This window comes from Poeciliopsis prolifica, unplaced genomic scaffold, assembly GCF_027474105.1.
Source record: "Poeciliopsis prolifica strain line A6 unplaced genomic scaffold, Auburn_PproV2 SCAFFOLD001, whole genome shotgun sequence".
Taxonomy (NCBI): Eukaryota; Metazoa; Chordata; class Actinopteri; order Cyprinodontiformes; family Poeciliidae; genus Poeciliopsis; species Poeciliopsis prolifica.
Window position 1 is genome coordinate 14,264,236 of NW_026562376.1, and position 23,823 is coordinate 14,288,058.

Sequence of the window (23,823 nt, forward strand, 5' to 3'; positions counted from 1 at the left end):
TTTGTAGCGCTTGGGCGTTTTCATGGAGTGGGCATATTTCTCACAGTCCCTGAACGCATCTGTAACAGACCAGCAACCGGGGCGGATCTATGTTTGATAGAGCTGGGCGTGGGCTCTGTACTCCTCATCTCCTTCGCTCGGCTCTCACTGTGGAAGCACATTGTTCTACGCGGGCTCATCATACTGGAAACCAGTGATTCTTTTTTCCTGCGTATCACCGACTGAAAAATAAACCAACTCCCAGATTAGCAAATAAAGGACATTGGTAACCCAAAGAGACGTTTGGACAGATCTCAGGAACATTTTGTTTTTTTTTTTTTGTTTTTTTCATCTAACTGTGGCAACGGAATTGAAAGATTTCTTTCTTCCTCTGCGACTGACGAAACATCGCTTTTGTCGGTAATTAGACCTCTGCTCGTTGTGAGTATATACTTCACATTCCTGGGTTAGAAATAAGCTCAAAGGGTTTTTCTCTCCCCCTCTCCGGTATGTATCGCCTTTTTTACACGCTTTCGGTGTTTTGCGCACCGCATAAGATAGCGGTCCACAGTTAAAAAACGTGTTAGCTAGCTATCATAACATATATATATATTTTACTTGCCCACGGTGTGCCTAAACCCTTTCCTACCTTTTGTAACGGATATTTTTCTTTTATTTGTGCCTGAATGACTGAACGCCGGGTTGTGTCGAGTTTTGCTAAACAGTCTCAAAATAGTTGCGGTGTTAGAACTTGGAAATGAAGTGCTATGCTGGCCACTGGGTCTCCCCCCTTTTTTTTATCCGGCTCTGAAAGAGAAAGTGGAGGCTGTTTACGTATGGAAAAAAAAAAAAGGTGAACGTTCTTTTTGTGAACGCTCAGTAATGTTGGGAGAATCTTTAGTATTCGCTGATATTGGCAGCGCAGACAAATAGGGTGACGCCCCATCTCACTCCGTAAGAATTGAACGTATCAGTGCGGAAGTCAAAGTGTTTCTACAAGGAATTCACAGACACGGCGTGCAACCATCTATTCAATGAAAATGTTGGAGCTAAAGTTGGAAAGAAAAGGCAAATGGATCGATCAGTAATGTCTTTTCCGCAGTCGTAATCAGTATGTTTTTTTAATGCACTTGAACTACTTTTTTTTTCCAAATCACACAAAGATAGGTGGATAAAATAAAAATGTAAACTTAGTGTTTTAAAAGATTCCATTTTGCGATTGATCTATATATTTTAATATCTATTGTATCCTGTCGAGAGGTATGACTCAAAAATTGCTTAATTAAAAAAATCAAAGCTCATTGATGTTCTGAAACATTCAACTCCTTGTGAATGATCATAATAATTTGAATAAATGACAGCTAACTGACTTGAAACAGTGTCTGAAGGTCATATTGCATAATATAGAATACAGTTTCACCATTTAAAAACAGTGATGGAGTATCCCAACACGTTCAGTTTCTGGACCAGACTTATGGCGATAGTCTGTTGCCCTAGGAAAGCCTATTAGTCCATCTAAGATGAAGTATAATTGTGTGGACAATCAATGCACAACTATTTAGGGGTAAAATATAGACTGGCCTCTACTATGTTTGGAGTGATTTACTGTTGATTTACTGTTTCGAGGGGTTACTCTTACTTTTTTTGTTTCTTTTTTCTTTTCATTTGACTTGTCTCAAGGCAAATCAAACTTTGATATTCAGCAACAAGTCACTGCAGAAAATGTAAAAAAAAAAAAAATTAGGGACATCAGAAAAATGGCATCCCCATGACGAAACATGACGATGGCAGCATCCTGATCGTTGTTCTTTTCTTTATCTGTTCTGCCTGGAAACATGAACCAATTCAGTTCACATACTTCTTCAAATAAAACAACATATTTCAAATTATGATATTGATTGGTTCAAAAAAAATTGCAAGTGATTTGCGAATGTTCTCTCTCATAAATCGGTCATGATAGAAAATTCTCAAAACTGCAACTCAAAACAACAAACAAAGGTTTTTTTTTTCAGGTTCTTAGCCAGTAATTGAATCTTTACTCAAGTGACTGGAGCAAAATTTACAATCTCTCCAGAAGTAAGATATCCAAAACTATTAAAACTACTTTTAGCTACCACAATAAACACAAAGCTGAAGTACAAAATGTATTCAATTACAGTAATTATGGCAGAATCAGCATGAACACTACAGCCGTTGCAATGGACTGTTTGAGTGCATTGTTTGCTACGGTATTATATTTCAAGTGTTATGCATCCAAGCTCTGTAACCAAGTGATATATTTGGATAGCTGGACTGACTTTCTCTGCCCTTGATGCGCCTGACATCTGAGATACTAAAGCTTTTGATGGAGAAAATACCAAAAGAGTGACAAAGACGAGATGTGGTTTACTCCAAATTATTGCCCTCATTGCCATATTCAGCAACAATAACACAATTATGAGTTTTCCTAACATTGTGCTGCCTTAATGTGAACATCAGGTAGCCATAAAGTCGTTGATATTGGGTTGCTTCTTAATTTCTACAGTTTTTCTCAAAAGCCAAGGAAGGAGCCAACTGGAAAAAGTCCAGATAAAGGTGTGAATTTAATTTGCCGTCCTGTTCTGGGAACAGATGTGGCCTTGATATTAACCAAACTGCGTTCCAAAAGAAGTGAGAGTTTTCCGAGTTATAATTTTTTAACAAAAAAAGTAAGCTTACAAACAATGTAAGCTTACTTCCCCTTACAAATGTGCAGATTTGAAGCTCGAGTTATTTTAACCCCATACATATCACAGATTTTTATATATATTGTCTGCCTCCTACTGTAGATTAGTAATCCTGAAAAAGTGCAATTCTTCTGAAATATGACTGATAATTAATGAAACCCTGTGTAGGTTTCTGTTTCTCTAAAACATCTGGGTTCATGATTCACCAAGTCCTCCAGCTGCAAGAAGAAGAAGAAGAAAAAAGAAAACAACAACATAACTTCAAAGTTTTGGGATGTTTGGGGTACGATAAGCCTTGAACTGGCTGGGTTTTGTGTCTGTGTGTGATATGAGGAGGGGGTCAGCTAGCCTTTTCATCTCTAGCCTGCCGCCTGTCCTCCCACCCTGCCCGACAGGCTGAAAGGATGACCCAGTAGGAAAAAGGTCAAGAGCAGAGCGTTTTGGCCTGTATACACTCGCACATGAAGGTGCGATCTCGTATAAGAAAATGGAAATTCAGCTTATCTGCTCATCTCTTTAAATGAGCAGATACAAGTTCTGCTTTCTCTTTCTAACATGCTCCTTAAACTCGCATCCTCGTGTGCTATTGTTCTGTTTTGCTCAGAAAGGCGACGTATCATTTCTTTTTTGCTGGTCAGCACTTGTTTCAGTCCTGTTTTGGATGATGATGATGTCATTGGAGAACAGCGGGAGGGTGTGGCGGACTGTTGAGGTTTTAGTCCGGCTCTCTGAGGCTCACGATCTGACTGATACTTCCCAGGAGAGGGTCTCCTTACCATCATTGCGCCATTAAAGATCTATTATCTCTGCAGTGATTCTGCTTGTATGGATTCTATAACCAATTAAGCACTTTAATGGAGGGAATGTATGTTTATAGAGGACATAACAGATTCAGTTGTCTTGTTTCTTGTGCATTGGATAGATCGTGATGATATTGAGGTTTGTGTAAACAGTTTTTTGTTTATTTTTTTTTCTGACCTACTAGATGATATTTTCACTTTTTCATACTGCTGGTGCTATCTACACATTTTCTCTTTTCCGTGTTGACCCTTCTTGTGTGTGGTAGTTGTGCTCTTGGCATGCAGTGAGAGCGGATCTCCTCCCTCCCGCCGACCTGTTGCTTCTCCATGCTTGCGCCCTCCGTAAGCTGTCATGTAAGGTTATCCTCTTGGTCCAGGCGATGCTCTAGGGTTTCAAAACAAAATGTTAATTTCCCATCCTGGAGGTGATGTGCTATAAATACCTTTAAACTCATAGATGCTAGGGTAGTGTTCCCTCGTCTCTGCGAAGGTTTTTGGGACTTTGGAACAGAAATGGACGCCACTTGGCATGTTTGGTAGCTGCAGCGACATAGTTACTCTTTGTCAGCATAATCTTGCTATATCAGTGTTGCACCTGAGCTGCACGGCTGTGTCAACTACATCACTTTATCTTATTGTTGTCTTTTAGGGCTGTAACTAATGATTATTTTAGTTATTGTTTATTCTGATAATTGATCAATTGGATAGAAAAAATATCGTGACTACTGTACTAATGATGCTGAAAGTAGCAAAGACAATGATGAAATTGAAGGTTTGAAAACTTTCTAATTCCCGGCATCTCTAATAAAGAGCTCGACTGCTTTCTCCTTCTGTGTGCTAGAAAAGTGGACGAGGTTTCTGCAAACACAGACGACTGTGTTTTCATGCCTCCTTTCTATCTGCACAAAGACCAGCTCGGTTTAAGCCCCCAGTGACAACAAGTGGCTTCAAGAACCAGACAGCATCCATCAATGATTCATTTTGCTCTTCATCTCCATATGTATGTGTGGATTATTAATCAGATGCTCCCATGGCCTAGTTTGTGGGAAGATGGCATGAGTGTCTGCTTTGCTTCCTCTAGTCTGTCAGAAGCAGACGCAGGCAGGTTGAATCAGCATCTTAAGGCTATGCAATGCCACAAACTAGTCTTGCTGTGTGAAATTTTAGCTTTCTCTGTACTAATTGTGTTCTGTTGGCTGTTTTGAAATAGAAAATAAAAATATTTATAATTTTATATTCTATTATAAAGATGAACAATTGAGGGGAAAAAATGTATGTTTTAATTCATGAGATGGGAAAATAAACAACCACTTTGGTCACAGTAGCAGTCTGTGTTCGTTAAACCAGATGCCCCCTCCCTATTGGTCAGACGTTTGGTGGACTGGGTTTGGTCATAACTGGACAAGGCCACAGGATTGCACATTTTAGAGCTTTGGAAATATTCCAACACTTAAACGTTTGGTTTGAGATTTGCCACATATGAGCAGTTCCATAGCAACAAAATACAAATATATTTGAATTTCTCAATTCAGAGAGTGCTTATTAGTAATAAGCTATATGTTTAAGATACAGAGTTAATTAAGAGTCGTTTGCTTTGTAGGGATGTTCTGGGTCTTGATCACCCAGAAAACCTCCATCTGAACTCAAATTCTTGTATTTCTGCGTGTATGTACAAATGGACTTGCACAAATATGACCTTTATGGAAAATGGATGGACTAATGCTGACATTACAAATAACTGAGCACAATAAACAAATATGTGTCTCAAGAAAAAGAGTGAAATATTTTGTTTAAAAAATTCAGGCTTATATAACAGGAGTGCATCTGCCATGCAATGGGCTTGAAGAAAGAAGAGTGAAACAAGAGAAACTCTGCTTAAATGAAAAAAGGAAAAAATATATATATACAGTATCTTCTATTCTTCAACACATCTCAATTTCCACTTAAATCAATTGATGGTGCAAGCTGAAGATTTGTCAGTGGTGTTGCCTTCAAACCAGTTAGTGAAAAATCATAACATACAACTTGCATCAGATTTTTTTTTGTGTCATTTATTCATTAAAATTAATGACACTAAAATGTATGAAAATTGAAGTCATAGTTTAGTAATGTAGTTTTTGCTTAAAGGCACTTGGTCAATTGGCTGGACTTTCATCGTCCTTTATGACCAATCTTGATCTTTGTGACTAAGATGCCAGGGAAAGTTGCGTGGGCATGATCAGGAAAAAATACCGAATGTCGGTCCATCTTTGAATATTGGAATATCATTGAAAATGACATTGGTTGCAAGAATTCTATTCAAAAAGTGAAACTGAAATGGTTTAAGTACACAGCGATATATTTGAGCTGTTTGTATTTGTTAAATTGAAAACCAAAAACTCTGTTTTTCAGGTAGTTTGATTATTACATGTGACTAGTAACATAGGTATCCCATAACTCAAAAGAAATGTTGTGTGACTGCTGTCATAACAGTTGTCCGGTAGACGCTTTCCACACAGAGGCAAAACCACAAGAGCTTTAGGCCAAAGAAGCGGGCCTTTTTGTGAGGTTCTGTGGATTTGGGAAAAGTTAGTGGTTAGATAAAAGTATGGTATGAAAAAAATGCATGAGCATAAATAACCACAGTGTTGAGAGCATTGTGAAGCCAAACTCATTCAAAAGTTTAGGTGAGGATCACATAAATTAGGCTACAGCTTTAGTCTGTGCTTCAACAGCTCTTATACACAGATGTATGTAGAATAGGACTGACAACTTGGCCATCACAATATGTCACTAATGTATTATTATTGCATTATCGCTCTAAACATCATGTGTATTGTGAAGAAGTGCCTGAACTGCAGTAAGTGTGAGCTAATTTTTAAAGTGCCATGCATTCAGGCTCTCTGTGTCTGCAATATATTTGGTGACACTTGTTATTTAATGCAGCATAAAAAATGTAAGTGGACGAGTCATTAAGATGCTGCAACTCAGCTGTTTTATTGCCAAAACAGCAATGTCAGCCAGAAAAAACTTTTTAAATAAAATGTTGTTGAGATGGAAACATTTAATGTTTGTTTTTTTTCTCAGTAGCTGCATAGACTTCACAATGTCGTATGTTTGTTATAAAGCCTAAGCGGGAACACATTAGTGCTGTTTATTTACCACATATCATTATCACACCGTTCATCAGATTTGCCACATTTGCTAATATTGGGCAGCCTTAGCCACAGCTGTCACATTCATCGTTTTTAGAATTTCATACTTCTTCCTGGGTTTCAATTCTTATTGACAATGCAGGATTCTGAGCTACCTTTTCTCTTTCTACTAATTTTTTTTATATATTTAATTATTATGCAACTTCTTGCACATCCTTAGCACAATAAATAAATGTTTATTAAATAAATATTTTTGCCTAGAAGGGGAAAACATTAAAGACGACATTATATACAGTATTATGAGTTTTGGACTTCACAAGGAAGTGGGGTTGTGGATATTTGTTGTTTTTTTTTTTACTTATACCGAAAGCCATATATTTCAAAATGGTGTGTGGTCCAATTCTACAGGTTCTATCTGCCACTCAGTATTGCAAAACAAATCAAGTTACACGAACCTAAAAGTGACGCAATATAAAAATCCACAGTGGAGTTTTCCTTTGAATGACTGACTGTTTAAGTTGTTTAGGTTTTAAGATGTTAAAGTTGTCATAAAAATGTGATTGTATCAAGCAGCCATGCCAAACTTTGGTGAACTTGGTTTGCTCATTGTATATACTGAGTAATTCAGTTCTCCACACACAAAAAACAACAACTGATTTATAGTTGAGATATATAGTCCGTGTAAATAATCTACTAACAGGAGCTGAATCATTGAGCATGCTGGTTAGGTAAAAAATACTGAAGAGGTCAGTATTTTTTAAATAAGTTTGATACAAGTATTTTTTTTTCAAATACATAAAGTAGAAGAACAAAATACCCTAAGCACAGGAAAGGGTTAGTATTCCTACAAACAGCAGTGCATAGCTGATGTGGTGAAGGAACAGTACTAAATAAATAGCATAATAGAAAAATGTAGCTTTTTTATTGGCTTTTTTTTTCATACTTTTTTTAACTTTGATATACCTTGATGACAAGATTGTACTTCTGATACTTGCTCATCAACTTGCAATCAACTCAGAAGGAGCTACTTTAGTTGATTTTACAGTTCACAATGAAATTAAAAGGTTTCTCGGTGTTTCTACAAAAAGAGCATTACGTGCTGCATGTTGCACCCAGGTTCATATACTGAGGATGTTATGCCGGAACATAAAGCGTATCGTTGTGATTAAATGAGAGCCGCTAATGCCCGTTTTTAGTATGGAGCCCTGCTTTCCTGTCAATCATTAACATCATTCTGGTCGTTCTGTTGGCTAATATTAGTCTGCCCACACAGCACAGCGGCACAGTTTATATGCAAATAATGCAGCCTTTTTGCTCTGAGATTCTAATAATACACCACACCCAACGATGCCACCAAATGTGACAAGTTGTCTGTTGTTTTTCACTTTCCACTTGATTTGCCACATGAAGGCAGTTTTTTGTAATTATCTGCTTTCTTTTTGTTTCTCTGACATGTTGCTCTGTTTCAGAGAATTGCTGCGCTTCTTTGCGAAACTACTCTCCAGGGACGACGTTGGAGTATTTCTGCTCTTACTAAAGAACTGAATTTTAGCTAAAATCATTGGTGAGCAGAGAGTTTGTCTCATGAACAGAACAATGAATTTTAAATGGCAGAAGACTTTTCTTTGCCCACACAAGGTTCAATGGCTTATGTGACCCTTGCCTGTAATAGTACCTTAATGCACTGGATACACACTGTAACAGGTGGTGTGGGTTAATGATTTTCTTTTTCAAACCTTTCACAAAACATTAGGCATGGAAACCTTATATGCATGTTAGTCCCAGCTAGCTTTTCAATTTTTATTTCTTTGAGTGTTTCATCAGAACAGCTAGAAATGAGAGACACACACCCTTAGGATGAAGGATTACGTTGCGACAGGTATTGATATTTTGTAGAATATGTGTTAAAAAGTAATATATTTACAAATGTCACACATTTAAAACTATAATTAAATGCCAATGTCAAATTTGCCAAACAGGAAACCTGACAAACACACAGTGAATATAAATATAACATGATTAACATAAGATTTGTGTTTTATTACGAAATTGAAGTTTGAATGTGCCACATCGAAAATGTAAATATGAAGTTCTTCAGAACCATAATGTCTTGACGTCAATAGAAATCCCCGTTATTTTCCTAATTGACGTAATGAGAGGTGACATCATGATGGCGTCACCTGGCCAATTAGTGTCTGTCTGATGTTAAGCTGGTGCCACAGGCATTAGACAGGAACCTGTTTCTGACAAAATCCTCATCTGAGGTTAGGCACGTTTTCTTTTTTTTTAATCAGCCCATGAATCAGTTAGGGATTTTTTTATTTTATTTTTTTCCTTTTTGGGGAGGTGGGTAAAAGTGGGGTTGAGATTGGGTCATTCTCAGGCCATGGGTTTAGAAACCTTTTTGTAATTTTTCCATAAACTGAGTCACACTCTACTTCAGAACATTGTGTAAAACATCCACTTATCTACTCTTTCCACTTGCTAACACCTGGAATTTTACAGGTGAGCAGTGCTGCAGTTTGTTGATGTCATTGGATCTGTGTGACTATCTCTTCTTTCTATTACCTTTTGTTGTCTATAAAGTGAAATACACCAATGGTATGATTTAAACTATAGGTAAACAAACTGTAGGTTTGTTAATATATTTCCTTCTTTATGCCATTCAACCAGAAGCAAGGAAATTCTTAAACCCTTAAACTATCAGTCAGTGGATACATGTGAACAGCATTGTCCTTATGTCAGTTAAGGTTTTTTTTAAGCTCTTATCTTTTTAAATAAAACCAGGATTTTTTTGGTTTGAGTTTAAAATTTTCCCAGTTATTGAAGAAGTGTTTCAAATTTGATTTGATTTTGAAATCCATCCAGCTATTTTGGCGCAAAGTGACAGTTTGTCATGATTTATTTTTTTCTCATTTCTTTTTTTATTGTACTGGGCAGACTTACAACTTTATTTAATTTGATCAAACTGAAGAATCTAGATGTGGTCCTTTTATGGTTTTTGTATACATCGGCCAATCTTAAATGCACCATCTAGCAGAGGAACAGACCCTCAACTTGATGTGTCACCACCATTCAAAGATCATTACTTACAATGATCTTGTATCTGAAAGTCACACATTTACTCCTCCAAACATTCTTCTTGTAATTGCGGTCAAATACCTTGACCCTTGACTTCTAAAGTTTTCTGCAGAAGGCATTTGGCTTCTCGTTGTGGAGAGGAGCAAATTTCAGTGGCATCCATTTTTAGAGCAGGTGCTTTTCTTGTCAGTTACCTCTGAGTCCATGGTTATGTTGAGGCTTTTTCTGGTTCTTCATGTCAAAGCCGACTTTTGAATTGATAAAGTGGGCTAACTCTCAGCGTCTGGAATGTCCACTGACCTCAAGTCTTTAAAAATGTCTGAACTATGCTTAAAAGCCAGGTTTGTGCCAGAAAACCAATTAATCAAATAAACTTTTCCTTTTCTGATGGAATAAAAAAAACAAAGCGGTCAAAGATCGAGAACAGATTCTGTCTGAATAATATCGGTTTTTGCAACTCTTCAACTAGGTATGGAGCATTTAGCCAAATATTAGTGACAGGTGTGTGTTTATTCAAGAGTATGCATTATTCCAACCATGCACGGAAAAAAATTTAAACCACACTCCCCATTAAAATCCCATAATTTTCATTCCTGCTGATGTTGACTATGGAGAAACTTTGAGGCAAGAACAAGTAAAGATTCTGTTCTATTGAATTTGTGTCTTACTGGATCCCTGGTATTTGTCTGTGGCCTCTGTCTATCAAGGTTAACAGGCAAATCTTAGTAATCTGAAGCCTGAGTGATGAGGATCCGTCTGCCAATGTCATTGTGTTCTTCCTTCTCGTCTCCTTCCTTCGCTGCTCCCACTCTCGTGCTCTCTCTTTACTGTGGTCAAGGATGGGAACACTGAGTACCGTCAGCACATTTTTCGCATTCCCCTTTTGAGGGGTTCGACATCAAGCCCCCACTGAAAACCGACTGAAACACATGTAAAATGCTACTTTTTCTTGCCAAAGGGCATTAAGGCTCTCATCGGATGTTTTATCTGTACCTCATGTCATGAATGACCTTCTGGCTAGAAAACTTTTCACAGCTTGGTTCTTAATTTAAACACTCTTTTTACTTGTCGTCTTTTCCTGACATGTTCGTTTTTAACGCCCTCTTTCTTCTCTCTGCCAGCGTCGTGTTGTGGACGGCAGCGGCAAACATGACGGAGTATAAGCTGGTGGTGGTGGGAGCTGGAGGCGTGGGCAAGAGTGCGCTCACCATCCAGCTCATCCAGAACCACTTTGTGGATGAATATGACCCGACTATAGAGGTATGACTGCGTATTCTATTATGCCTGTGGATGTCACCCAGAGATTGAAGTGGCACTGAGTAGCTCATAATGCGAAAAAAATATTAATTATTCCCTCTTGAACTGTTGTGTTTTTGTATTAGTTCTGGTTTTATTCAACAGTGGATGATTTATCTCTAGTTTTAGAAACTATCTTTATACCTTGAATATTAGGCATAGAGCCTCGAATCAGATTTTCACAGTGTGGTCTCCTAATGTTTATACTAACAAAATAATTAGACAGAAAAATGTCTAAAATATCTATTTTTATGTAATTGCCTTTATTTGATTACAATAAGATTACAGCAGCAAATTGCATTAATCTTTGGTTCTTACTGCCTGAAAAAACTCAGGATCTTTGTCTGGTGTGTCATTAAATGCACTCTGAGCTGTAGAAATGCTTTGACATGACATTTCAGCGGCTTAGACGGCAGAAGCGTAGAGTATACTGTGAACCTCACTGACATGAAGGCTTGATCTGAGCCATGTTTCTCTCACTGGATGCATTGGAAGTTCTGTCGACTCCAAAATGTTCAGACTTTGAAGAAGTTTGCTCGACCCTCATATTTTATATCATCATGGATCTCGTATGAGGAAAAAATGTGCAATGCTTGTATCAAGAAGGCAGCCAGGGAGAATATTTTCCCTCCTCTCTTTTCTCCCTTTTTCTATCAGTCTCCCCTCTCTCCCTCACTTTCTCACCACGCCTGCCTCTGGCCAGACAATGTCCTTTTTGTGTATTTGCATTCCTGGCCCCTATGCTCGAACAAACAAAGGGAGAGCACTCCATGTTTTTTTGTGTGACTGCATGTTGGAAGGCTAAACATTGGCTCTGATACTCTGCTCCTCTGATCCCCTCATTTTTCATGTGATCTGAAAATGGGCCAAGATTTACTGGGAAGTAGAGATTGATTCTCGATGACCGAAATCTAACCGGGTCCATCTTTCTACTGGACATCCTTCCTCACCCTCAGTGACCCAACAGCAAGACATGTCACCTGGAAAACGCAGCAGCCTACATCAGATCCCCCTTGAACTATTTGTTTGTAATTCACATACTTAGACAGTGCTTCTATTTATGATCATTTAATTTTTGTCCACTTGCTATACAGTGTATAATAGATAAGTATAAAATGACTTTAATATGGACTTCTGCAGGGAAGGAGCTAACAGGTTAGGCAGGTGTACGCTGTATAAATCTCCCTCATCAGCTGATTTGGTGAATCAGCCAAACATGATTCCTTAGGGTTCATTTTCAGCAACAACTAGAAGCCCTGGAAGGCAAAGTGGATCAGAAAACATTCTCTGATGCAGTGGCACAGATGACAGAATCTAAAGGTTTACTCGTGTTTTTTGCAAACACTGAAACACTGGAATATAACACTGCCTGGACCATGGAGTTTATGTAACTCCATGGTCATTGTTTGGCTGAAAAAAAGAGGTACCAAGTGTTTGTTGTGAAATTGCAGATTCGTTGAGGCTTGTAGCCCTTTGATACAAACACTTTCATTTTGAGTTGACTTAAGTTGCTATAGTCATCAAGTGTCTGAATAGCTTGCTAGCCATTCACTACCACACTTATCTATTTTTTTAAAATCTCACATAATTATGAGTTTAGTCATTTCTCAAAAGTCAAAATAAAAAGGATTTTATGGCCTAAGCTGATAAATAAACTTTACCAACACTACTGCAGATAGAAGCTTTAGTAAAACATGGAACGCCTTACTCGAGGGCCGACTGATTACTTTTTAAACTTGGCCTGGGTCTCCGGTGATCCAGTTCCAGTATCCATCTCTCCGGGTTGGATGAGTCCAATGTCAACACAACAGGTGATTAATCACTCTGGGGAAACTCCCAAGGCTGGCTGGTGGTTCTGTTCCTTCCAGCATAGATACTGGATGTTTGGATTGTCAAAATGTTGGGTTACATCAGAACTGGTTTGCTAATAGAGGGAATAAACAGAAACTTGTAATCTTACAGCAATTTCAATCTGACTTCACGCAGGTTAATTACTAAGTCTATGTGCAATATGGACAAGCAACATTTGACACAGCCGTACCAAAGGAATAGACGATCAGCTATTTTCCTTATTTTGTGGTAGTGGAACTTTTTGTTTTTTAACAGACAAAATAAAATGAACCTTTATAAAACTCTTTATTCAATGTCTTCAAAGATTAACCTTCACATCCTGTTAGGCACTCTGATAACAATACTAAATCATCCTCATGTTTTGAACATCCCAGTCTGCCACCTGAGTTTTTAAATTTGACTAAATCTGTAACAGTGGTCTGAAAAAAGACGTTTCTGTTTAAAAGCACACATTCGATGTGTGTCTTCTCAATCATAAGAGCAGTTAAGCATTTTAAGGTATGTGCTGCAGAAAGGTAAAGGTCTGATGGTTCTGCTTTTGATGTTGCAGTTCCTAAACTCCAAAGACTCTCTAATGTTAACTGTTCAGTTTCTGCAACAGCTCAGAGATGACTCCCCTCACCATCCTCTTCAGGGCCCTCTTGTCTGCCAAATTTCTGTTGGAATACAAAAAGATTTGCATAAATTAAAACATTTGAGTGTCTCCTTTTTCTGAAGGACTCCTACCGGAAGCAAGTGGTGATCGACGGGGAGACGTGCTTGCTGGATATCCTGGACACTGCAGGTCAGGAGGAGTACAGTGCCATGAGGGATCAGTATATGAGAACAGGAGAGGGCTTCCTCTGCGTTTTTGCAATCAACAACACCAAATCATTTGAGGACATTCACCAGTACAGGTGTGTAGGAAGACATCCGGATATATATACATATATATACCATTGTTAGAATATCTGATACACGAAAGATTGTTTAGTCTTCTTCTTAGCCCTCCTATGTGTGTCTAAATGTATATCTGAATATGTTACAAGGGCTCCTATGGGGTCTGGATTCAGAGGGCTTTGTGTCAATGTGTGAGTGTGCCAGCTCTCTGCAGTAGTAGGGTGATGTCATGCTGTAGCGTTTAACACAAGCTAAAGAAAGCTTAGCCCCCAACTGGAGGCTTACAGTGTGATGCCAATGAAATTGATCCTGACTCAATTAGAGGAGCAGGCAGAGGTAACGCTCCCAAGGACAGGGAAGGAGAAAGCCGGCGGGAAGTGGGGAATTTCTGCTGGAGATGACAGGGCTCTTTATCTTTGTCAAATTGTGTCTTTCTCATCACATTAGACTGTAATTTCAGAGCTCTGTTGAAAGTAGAGTGCGTCAGAGAACGCATAGAATTGGTGCTAGAATAGACTTAGGAAGATTTTGAGCTATTAAAATAGCCCTTGTCTGTTTTTATAGGCAACAGTCGAGTTTTTACTTGAGTCCTACTTGTAGCACATGACGGTGCATTAAAATAGCAGTGCTGACTGTCTGCTGGAGAGGATCATATATGCGGGGTTATAGTGTTGCATTAGGATGAAAATGGACTGAGCTGACAGTGGCAGAAGCTTCCTGCTGTACATGAGTTGATCTGATGTGACCCACTGCTCTCACTCAGTCGCCCCCCCCCTCAACCCCCAGGCTGCGCAACGTTTGGCACTTGCTGCTGTAGTGATGAGGTAATGCTGTTTGCCGCCTGCCTGTTGTCTATCCCTCCACCTCCCCCCTCCTCTGTTTCTCCCCACCGTCCTCCTTCAGCAGTGCAGCACAGCCCAGCATAGACCTGCCATGGCTCTACCTCTGGGTCCTAAAGTTCCCTGGGTGATAGTAGGTTGCTTCTCCTGATGGAATCGGGAGGATCCCATAGACGTAGACATGTTATTGTGGATTACTACTACAAGGACTGCACAATATGTCACAAGTGTATCCTTAGCATTTATTGTGTGCAATATTAACATCACCACAGACTGTTTTGAATGTAATAATTGGTGGCATTTTGTATTCAAAGTTTTAGGAATTCATGCTTTGCATATCAACAATGCTTTCGTTTTCACCATAACAGATGCAACACAATGCAGGGTACAGAAAATGTTTGTTTTTTTTCACACCTGATATTGTAATCATGTGATTTCCCAGCATTGTTCGTCCTTAATTAATCCTTAGATTACCTGTACAAAGGGATGGGGAGAGACGATTTTTTTGGGGGGGGGTTTTGTAAATTGTAGTCTCAAATTCTGCAATCTTTCAATTCACAGAGAACAGATCAAGCGTGTGAAAGACTCTGATGATGTACCCATGGTGCTTGTGGGAAACAAATGTGACCTCCCAGCACGCACAGTGGACACAAGGCAAGCCCAGGAGCTTGCTCGCTCCTACGGCATCCCTTACATTGAGACCTCAGCTAAGACACGACAAGTAGGTGTTCAAAATCTGTTTTCTATTTTTCTGTTTTGCTAAAGTAATTCAAGCTTTCAATGACATGTATTTTTTCCCATCTCTTCAAACCTTAGTCATATTTTGTATTATGCAGTAATTGGACAAATATCCATTTGCATTATGCATTAAAATCAAATCCATTACAGCCTGCAGCACTCTAATTCGGTCTCAGTATTTTACTTTTCACATTTTCAAGCACACAAAACGGTGCATGGCCTGTGGTGTGAAGTAATTTTTGCAGCCGAGAACATTTTTATTATGCTGCAGGCAGTGAGTCATGGCGAGCTTACGTTGGCCTAGAGTAGAGCTACATCATTTATAAAGCCTTCTTAGGAACAGTTGCAGCAAAGCTCCCACTGTCTGTGACTCACTGTCACACATTCATTTGTTGGTACTTACACACTCCCATTCCGACTAGAACCTGTTGATTCTTTGTCACTCACATTTTCTACCCAAAGATTTAGCATAGATCAAGGTTGTGCTATAAACTGGTGAAGGGGTTGCCATGGTAGTTTCATCATGTGATGTGCACACCTGCTGCTAGTTATAAAAGATACATATGTGGTCCTTTGGTTTTCTCCTGGTAAGAGCCTCCATTTTTCTGTAACCCTGTTTGTGTGTGCTTGCAGGGAGTGGAGGATGCCTTCTACACACTGGTGAGGGAAATAAGACAGCACAAGCTGAGGAAGCTGAATCCACCTGATGAGAGCGGCCAGGACTGTATGAGTTGCAGATGTGTGGTATCGTGATGCAGGTGAAACATTATGAACTCAGTAACTGTCCCTCCATTGATCTGGTCAAAGGTCTGCATACACCATGGGCATGAATGTCATGGAAATTGTGTGTTTTTCTTTGTTTTTAATGATTCATATTAGCATATCCATCCATTAATCTTGTGCAGAGTTGTGGGGGTTAGTGTCTATCTCCAGCAGTCAGTGAGCAAGAGCCAGATTCCTCCTGGGTTAGTTTACCCAATACTCAAACTCCATATAATCAAGGTCTCATGCAGGATTCAGCACATAATTGTGGCATTACATTAATTCTCTTATAATACAACAGACTTGTTTTTTTAGAGCAGAGCTTGACTTCTCCAGTTTATCTGTAATTTTCTCTCTAATCCAAGTGTGGTCAGAATTACACACACCCAATTTGGTTCAGTGTCCTTTGACAAGTTTCAGAGAATCTATGCTAAATATGAAATCCAGCACAAAATGCTGGGAGAGTATGTTGCTTTTTTGTTATTCACGAGTGAATAGCAAAAAAGAAATTTTCAATGGCATCATTTAAATTCCCAAAATGACCATAACATTCATACCCATGTTGCAAGTATATAAACCGTTCAGCGTCCCTGCATATGACTGCTGGAAGTCATTTTAATACTAAATTCTGATAGTTTTTCCAGAAATGATAACATTTCAGTGCTGTCTTCTGTTGTTTTATGTTTCAGCTCTCCATTACACGTTGAGGAGAAATGCTGCAGCGTAAAGTCGAAAAGTGATGGATAAAATAACCTAAAGATGACACATGAACTTTAACTAAAGGATGATGACTGAAGTGAAAGCTCATAAAGGAAACCAACACGGCTGACTGAACCATAGACTCTTACGAAAAAGAGGATTTTTTTGGACTGTTGCCTGAGTGGCTAGCTGAACTGGATTGGTCCCATCTCCTAATTTCTTACCATTTTTATGTTTTGTTTTGGTCTGCATTGGCCTGCGAGCAACACCACTAACGACTTGGAACAAGCTGTGTTGCTCTACGTTTCTCTTGCTAACTTATTGTTTTCAGTCTCGACACTGGTTGTGAAGAGGGGGTGTTTCCTACTCCCTCCCTCTTGCCTTGAAACCTAATCCCCCTCTCCCTACAGAGCCTCTGGAAGTACTGACTGACTCTCATTTGGGAAAACAACTGGAAAGAACTTTTACTTTTTATTGTCACACTGCATAAATAATCAGCCTCAACGCACTCACTCTACCTGTGCTGGGTTTAGTTGGGCGGCTCCTGTTATTGGACTGTTCTACTGGAGAAGAAAAAAAAAACAAAAAACGTTTTTTTCATACTAATTAGTGTAAACTGTAAAGGAAAAGTGTGGATTTTTGTTGTGATTGGTAGATTTGAAAGCCACTGAAACAGTGCTTATTTCACACGCCACCTGCTTTGGTATTTTTATTGACCTGTCTTTGAAATGACAGAAGGTTCTTTTGGGATAGATGTGTTGAAGGGAGATTACTGAAATGGGTTGATTTCAAGGATGCAGCTGCATTCACTAATTACAAATGTCTCATTGTGAAATGTCTTTGCAAAATAATAATTGTGACGACTGGCGTACGTATGTTCTGGTGCAATAGAACTCCACCCTCCCAACTGCAAGTGTTGGAAATACACTTCCTTAGACTTCTCTATTTCAGTTTAGTTTCACAAGGAAATTTGCAAATTAATGTTGTTGGGTTTTTGTTTTTTTGGGTTTTTTTTTCACATTTCTTTTCAGTAACTAGTGTTTACAGCTCTTACTTGTGAATGATTCCTATTCTCAGACTGAAAGATTTGCTTCTTTAAATCATAAAGGCTCAGGAACCAAGGTCCAGGAAGGGCTCATCTAACTTGTCCTGGCAGCCAAAGTAAGGTGTGTCAGAAGTTGGTGTTGCAGACTGTTGTAGCGCACAAGTCCTGCCTCAGAGTCCAATGTCTTTTTTTTTTTTTTTTTTGCCACAGACATACACACACCGATCTATCCTCAAGTTCCTCCTTCTCTGCCACCTACAGCTCTTCTAAAGGAGCGACAGCAAGTCAGGTGCTTATTTTATGAAACCATATTTACTGTACATGTGGGACTAATGTGTGAAACAGATGATGGATGGTGGACTACAGGAGTGTGTTGCTTGGACTTTTTTTTTTAATGCTTCTAGGCTTGTGCTCTCCGAAACTAATTTGTTTGCTGCCTAAAAGAGACTTATGTGTTTATTTTGCCTTATCTTTTATTTAGTATTTACCTTAGCAGCAAACTCTACCAGAGGTGATGTTTGCTATTTTTTTTTGATGATTGATCTGAAAATATATGATTGTGTTAAACAAAATCATGAAAAAAAAACACTACAGGTTATTATTATGTTTTGCTCTTCTGTAATAGCATCTTTCTGGATTGGATATTTACTTGTTAAAACACATGACATATATGTCAAATGAGAAATGAGCTGGTATACAACCTGTTGCCAAAATGGAACCAGTTAAAAAAAATTACATTCAATGTAAATGTACCAGATTGATTTATCAAATGTGGAAATGACTTGAGCACTAGCAGGTTTTGAAATTTGCTTCATTTGTGGATCTCGGGCATATTTTCAGGTTTCAGTGAATGATTTCAAATTTTACTTGGCTGCATTTTGTATTACATCTGGTCTTAGCTGATTGTTGTACAGTTAAAACGCCGAAATCTATCGCGTGGATTCTGGTGGCCAGTTTGTTTTTTAATTACTTGTTCATTTCTCCTCCAGAGAAAAGTCACAAACTGTGAATGTGCTTGGGTCTTTTACATTTGGTTTGAAAGACACTTTGTGTTAAGATTATGGAACTGATGTAGGGGGTTATCATTGACCCCACCTTGGGCCGTGTTGTTTAATTGGGGGGTGGAAAAACTGGAGTTTGTAACATGGAGTTACAGTTGTGGTGAAGCCCCCCACCAACTTTATTTTTATTTATTTTTTATTTTTACAACAGTTCACTGATAGTATAATCATAGACTCACAAATCTATGCACACAACCCCTTCTACTCCCCATCGCATTAGAAAAAGCAGCAGCATGTTGTTGCAAAACTCGGCCACCAAATCACCTACATCATACGGTCTTGTTTAAAACCTTGGCAAGCATGACAAAGACCGTATGAACCATTGAGGTGGGGCAGGTGGATGGTTTGCACAAATGTAATGAGCTCAAAGGCTCATTTCTCCCCTTGCAAACCGTGGAATAGAGGCGTGAAAGAATTTTGTGAAAATGTCAGCTGTGTAGCTATTTAAAATGTATTTACTCTTTAAAAAAATGTGGCAAATGTATTGCAGGACAAGAATAAAGATGTCAAGATGAATCTTTTCCACTTTTCATTTTCTTTTTTCCGGCTGCCATCTACAGGCCGATGTGTGTATTGCGTAAAATGGTGGCCTATTTTCATCCCACCAAACTATAAATGGCTTATATACATATAGATCTGTTTACTGGTCATAGCATTGTAAAACATTGATGTGAAGAACACTACAAATCCATTCAATAGATTAGAATATTATTGAAAGGTCCATTATTTTAAGAATTTTATCACTATGTGATGGCTGGCAATTGTGAGGATTTTCTGCTTACAGTTAATGAAAGCATGACATTTAAAATTAGAATATTGTTAGAAAAAAGTGCCCTTCATAACAAGTACATGTAATATCTGCTTAAATGTAAATTCTTAAAAGATACTTTTAAAAGAATGACGAATGGACCAAACTAGAAACTAGGTTTTCTAGTTCTGACTCAAGCATTTACTCTAAATCCGCATTCATCTAGTTACACTTACACAAGTACAAACATTCATTTATAGATACACAGATTGTTAGGCAACTTAGCTTAAGTTGCTTTAGTTATTCACAACCTGATCTCTAAAGTTCCTGCATGATTATTTTATTTGCCTTGGCCTGCCTGTGGTTGAGATGATACATCTTATTTAGCAATACTATTGTTTCACAGTTCTGTTCTGGATTCTAAAGAGAGGAACCACAACAACGCCTGGACCACAGCATCTTTAGTATGCAAGACAAGTTACCTGTGGGAGCCAAAGCTAATGGAACAAAGAGATGAGATCCAACTGGATTCAGAGAAAGCATAAATAGGCTTTCTGTGATCACATAGATTCTGTATCGAACTCAGACAGAAAGTTTGACAGAAAGTAGAAATCTAGGTCAGAGCATCTCTAACTGCTGGTTTCCTTCGCATCAAACGTATCGAAGGACGGTGATCCAATGACGGAGGGCAATGGCTGCGGGCTCTTTCAGCGATATAAAGAGTCCTGATAAAAAGGCACAAAAAAAAAAAAGATTCAAGACCGGTTTGAGAACCAAAATAACAATGTCATACGCAGGATGTGCTAAACAAACGCATCCAATCAATGAAAGGTCAACTTGGAACTAACAAAAATACATGACATTAGGACAGTTTCCAGCTAAGATTAGGCTACTCACGACTCGTGTTTTTCAGATATATTGTTTAAACTAGAACACCTGTGAATTTATTTGAAAATATAGAATTATAGCTGTGTGGATGCTAAATAAACTAAACATGACTTAAAAAGCTTTGGTGCTAACATCATGGTAACAGATAAGAATGCACACCCTCAGAGTTTTAATACGTCTATTAACTGCTTAATGCTGTTTTTGGAACATGAAGAGAATCAGCACAGCATTAGGTAGGTCATCATACTGTTGTGCCTGATTATGACTGCAAAATGTGATAATGTAGTGACGCACAGTGGCTAAAGAACATAGAAACGCAGTTAAAACAAAGTTTTAGTCGCATGTACAGTCTACAAAAAGGTTCTTAAATGCTCACACCATACATCTTGTTATTAATATAAACTTGAAACATAAAGAAAGAGATCATTTCAAGTGCATATTCCCTTATCAGCAAATCTTAAAGGAAGCTATGCTGTTGACCTCAAAATAGGTCATCTTTGTTATTGTGCTTTATTTTATTGCTCAACCTCAACTGGAGACAATGTTGATACAACAATATTGCTCTTGTAAAATTATTGGAAAAGATCATCTTAGTTGGGAGTGAAATTCGTTGTAAGCTTATAATTGGACATTTTGCTCGGGTTGCAGCATTTTATTGCTATCTCTAGTTACATCTGACAGTTATGTTGCAACCTTAATGGTAGCGCTGGATAACTTATTTGTTTCCTTTAAAAAGTGTTGAAAAACAAGCAAAATCATTCATGACTGCTGCATTGCAGAATTGATCTAAAAAGAAAAGCTAATTTTTTCTGTTTGTTTTTCAAAGCCATGAGGTATTGCTCTTTGTACATCAAGTCATTTGCATAATTGTGGGTCTGTTCACTTCCTGGCTGTCCAAGGTTATAAAAGACAGGAGGTTGTCTTCAAGGCAGTTGGGTTGAAAGTTGATTGCAAAGAGAAGGCCTTTCTCATTCTTTTGCTCTTTTTAAGCATTTTCAAAGAGAAATCTAATTTTATCATGAAATTCACTGTGCAAACGATAAGGAAAATGCTTCCTAAGGTAAGTTCTTTTTCAATTCAACTAATAGCCCCGAGCATTTATTTTTTTCAGTTTTGAAACCATTTCTTTGCTCTGTTGTATATATTTTAAAGGAATATTTGCGAAAATATGTAGCCCATCAAATTTTCGACTCCATGTATTACTTCAAAAACCTGGTGCCTAAGATGGATGAGTACGGTATGCGACAAAATAACGACTCAAATTTTTTGTCAGTCTTAACACTGTGAATCTATACAACAGAAGAAATTATAATTTGAGATATCTGATATTTGGTCTACTTTGTACAGTGTACAAAGACGGAACTACAAAAAGTTTAATGAACCTTACAGGAACCCTTCCAGTGGTGTATTCAGGTAACTGAGTTTGTACTTTGACCCATGTAAAACAGATAGCCTCATTATTGTTGCTTGACGAACAATAAAAAACCATAAAGCAGTGCTCTTTTCTCTTGCCTGAGATATATATATATATAATCTTTTCTCTGTTTTAATTAAAGGCGAAACATACAATATCCCCATATGTGTTTGGATTGAGCCAAACTACCCCAATTCTCCACCGATGTGTTACGTGAAGCCAACACCTGAAATGATTATTATCAAAGGACAGTACATATCCAGTGATGGTGAGGTCACAGTACCTTACTTGAAAGCTTGGAAGAAGGTAAAAAAAAAAAAAAAGCTATTTTAATTAACTGAAACATGACTTTGATTCAACAAATTTGTATTTTTAGGTTATTGTTTCTGGGTAGTGACATTCACACTTCACCAAGAAGTTTTTCTTTCCTCTGTAGAGTGACTGTGACTTATCTAGCCTGCTGCAGTTGATGGCCATCATGTTTGGAGAGTTTCCTCCATTAGCAATGCGTTCCCATCAAGAACCTGAGCAAGCCTCATGTAAGTAACAGGTGTCAAAACAATAGCTTTGAGTTAAATATCAACTATCTTTCCGATGATCTTTCCTCTTTGAAATTATAACTGAGGGTTTGAGATGTCATTTATTGTAAACTGTTATTTTATTTAGGTTGGCTGCAGTTCAACAAAGAAGCAGATGGGAGATATTGCGTGTCTTTACCCAAAGGAGATGGCCAACCTTTCCAGCATGAAAATGAAACCAGTTGTTAGTCTTTTTGTATATATCTGTACAATTTGTGTAAATAAATAAAAATAATTAATAGTGTTTTACTCAATGAAAAAACAGACTTAAAACACATCACCCTCTAACTGAAAATCAAAACCAAAACAGCACAATGTACAATGTTATCTGCTAAAAGTTCACATATAAACATTAGGACAGTCTTTTAGGTCTTGTGGAAATGACTTTTCTGACAGTATTCTTGTTTCTTATGTCCACCATTTTCACACTGCCCTGAATTACTTTACAACTTGCTGATAAAAAACCTTGTTTGCACTGACTGGTGATTTTACATGGAACTTTGAACAGAGAAGTCACATACAACCAAATACAGCTCATGCATGTAAATATTCTTATTTTAATTTCAAAAACGTTTTGAGAGAATGAAAAAATAGAACTGCTCAAGCTGATCGGCACAAAGTCTAATGAAATGGTTGCCTTAAGTTGTTTTTGTTTTGTTTTGTTGCTTTTTCATCTTTAATATCCAAGTTACTTTGCTTGAAATGTTTGGAACTTTTAACCACAACTTTTCAAAGACATAATAAGGAATATTTCTTTTATTGGCGTAAATAAAATGCTCTAACAAAGAAATCACTGTTGTTTTGGATATATGTGTTTCAGATAAGAAGGGGCATGGTTCAATGAAGAATTGTTACTTGAGACAAAATATTAAAAACAGAAAAAAAGAAGCTTAGTTTAAAAAAACAGTCAAAAAGAATTTATGGAACAGTTTCATTTTTCATTATTTCAGAGATAAATAACTAAATATACTGTGAAAATGTCTGAAAAAAAATCTGGTATGATTTCAACATGAAATACAAATACTTCATTTCCTGGTCTTTTAATTTTTGATCAGGTTGGTATATCAACAACAAAACAAATCCAGAGGAGAAATATCCAAAGAAAAGTTGTGTTAGCTTGGTTGTCTATGTAACCTCAGACTAATAGCTTGACTAATTTTGATTTTTAAACTTGAAAAAAAGTTTTTAATGGAAGAGTGGTTAAATATTGCCAAGTTAAAATATGGGTTCTACCAAGGAAGGTACATTGGTTTAAGAATATGTATCCTCAACTCAGTTATCACAGTTTTCTTTTATTTTCCAAGACTAAACTGAATAGTTTTCACG

The 23,823-nt window shown here is 37.8% G+C and overlaps 2 protein-coding genes across 2 annotated transcripts; both read left to right on the forward strand.

Moving 5' to 3' along the window:
- The first annotated feature begins 119 nt into the window (after positions 1–119).
- On the forward strand, positions 120–19,385 carry LOC129361070 (GTPase HRas). Its single transcript, XM_055031710.1, has 6 exons — positions 120–420; positions 10,821–10,959; positions 13,564–13,742; positions 15,126–15,285; positions 15,936–16,060; positions 16,754–19,385. The coding sequence occupies exons 2-5, from the start codon at positions 10,849–10,851 to the stop codon at positions 16,053–16,055; spliced, it is 570 nt and encodes a 189-aa protein (XP_054887685.1). The 5' UTR covers positions 120–420; positions 10,821–10,848; the 3' UTR covers positions 16,056–16,060; positions 16,754–19,385.
- A 2,060-nt stretch (positions 19,386–21,445) lies between these two features.
- On the forward strand, positions 21,446–23,287 carry zgc:123278 (uncharacterized protein LOC641569 homolog). The gene is made up of 6 exons (XM_055031724.1): positions 21,446–21,565; positions 21,658–21,742; positions 21,853–21,918; positions 22,062–22,225; positions 22,356–22,458; positions 22,586–23,287. Exons 1-6 carry the CDS (start codon positions 21,524–21,526, stop codon positions 22,684–22,686), a joined length of 561 nt encoding a protein of 186 aa, XP_054887699.1. The 5' UTR covers positions 21,446–21,523; the 3' UTR covers positions 22,687–23,287.
- Positions 23,288–23,823: the final 536 nt, after the last annotated feature.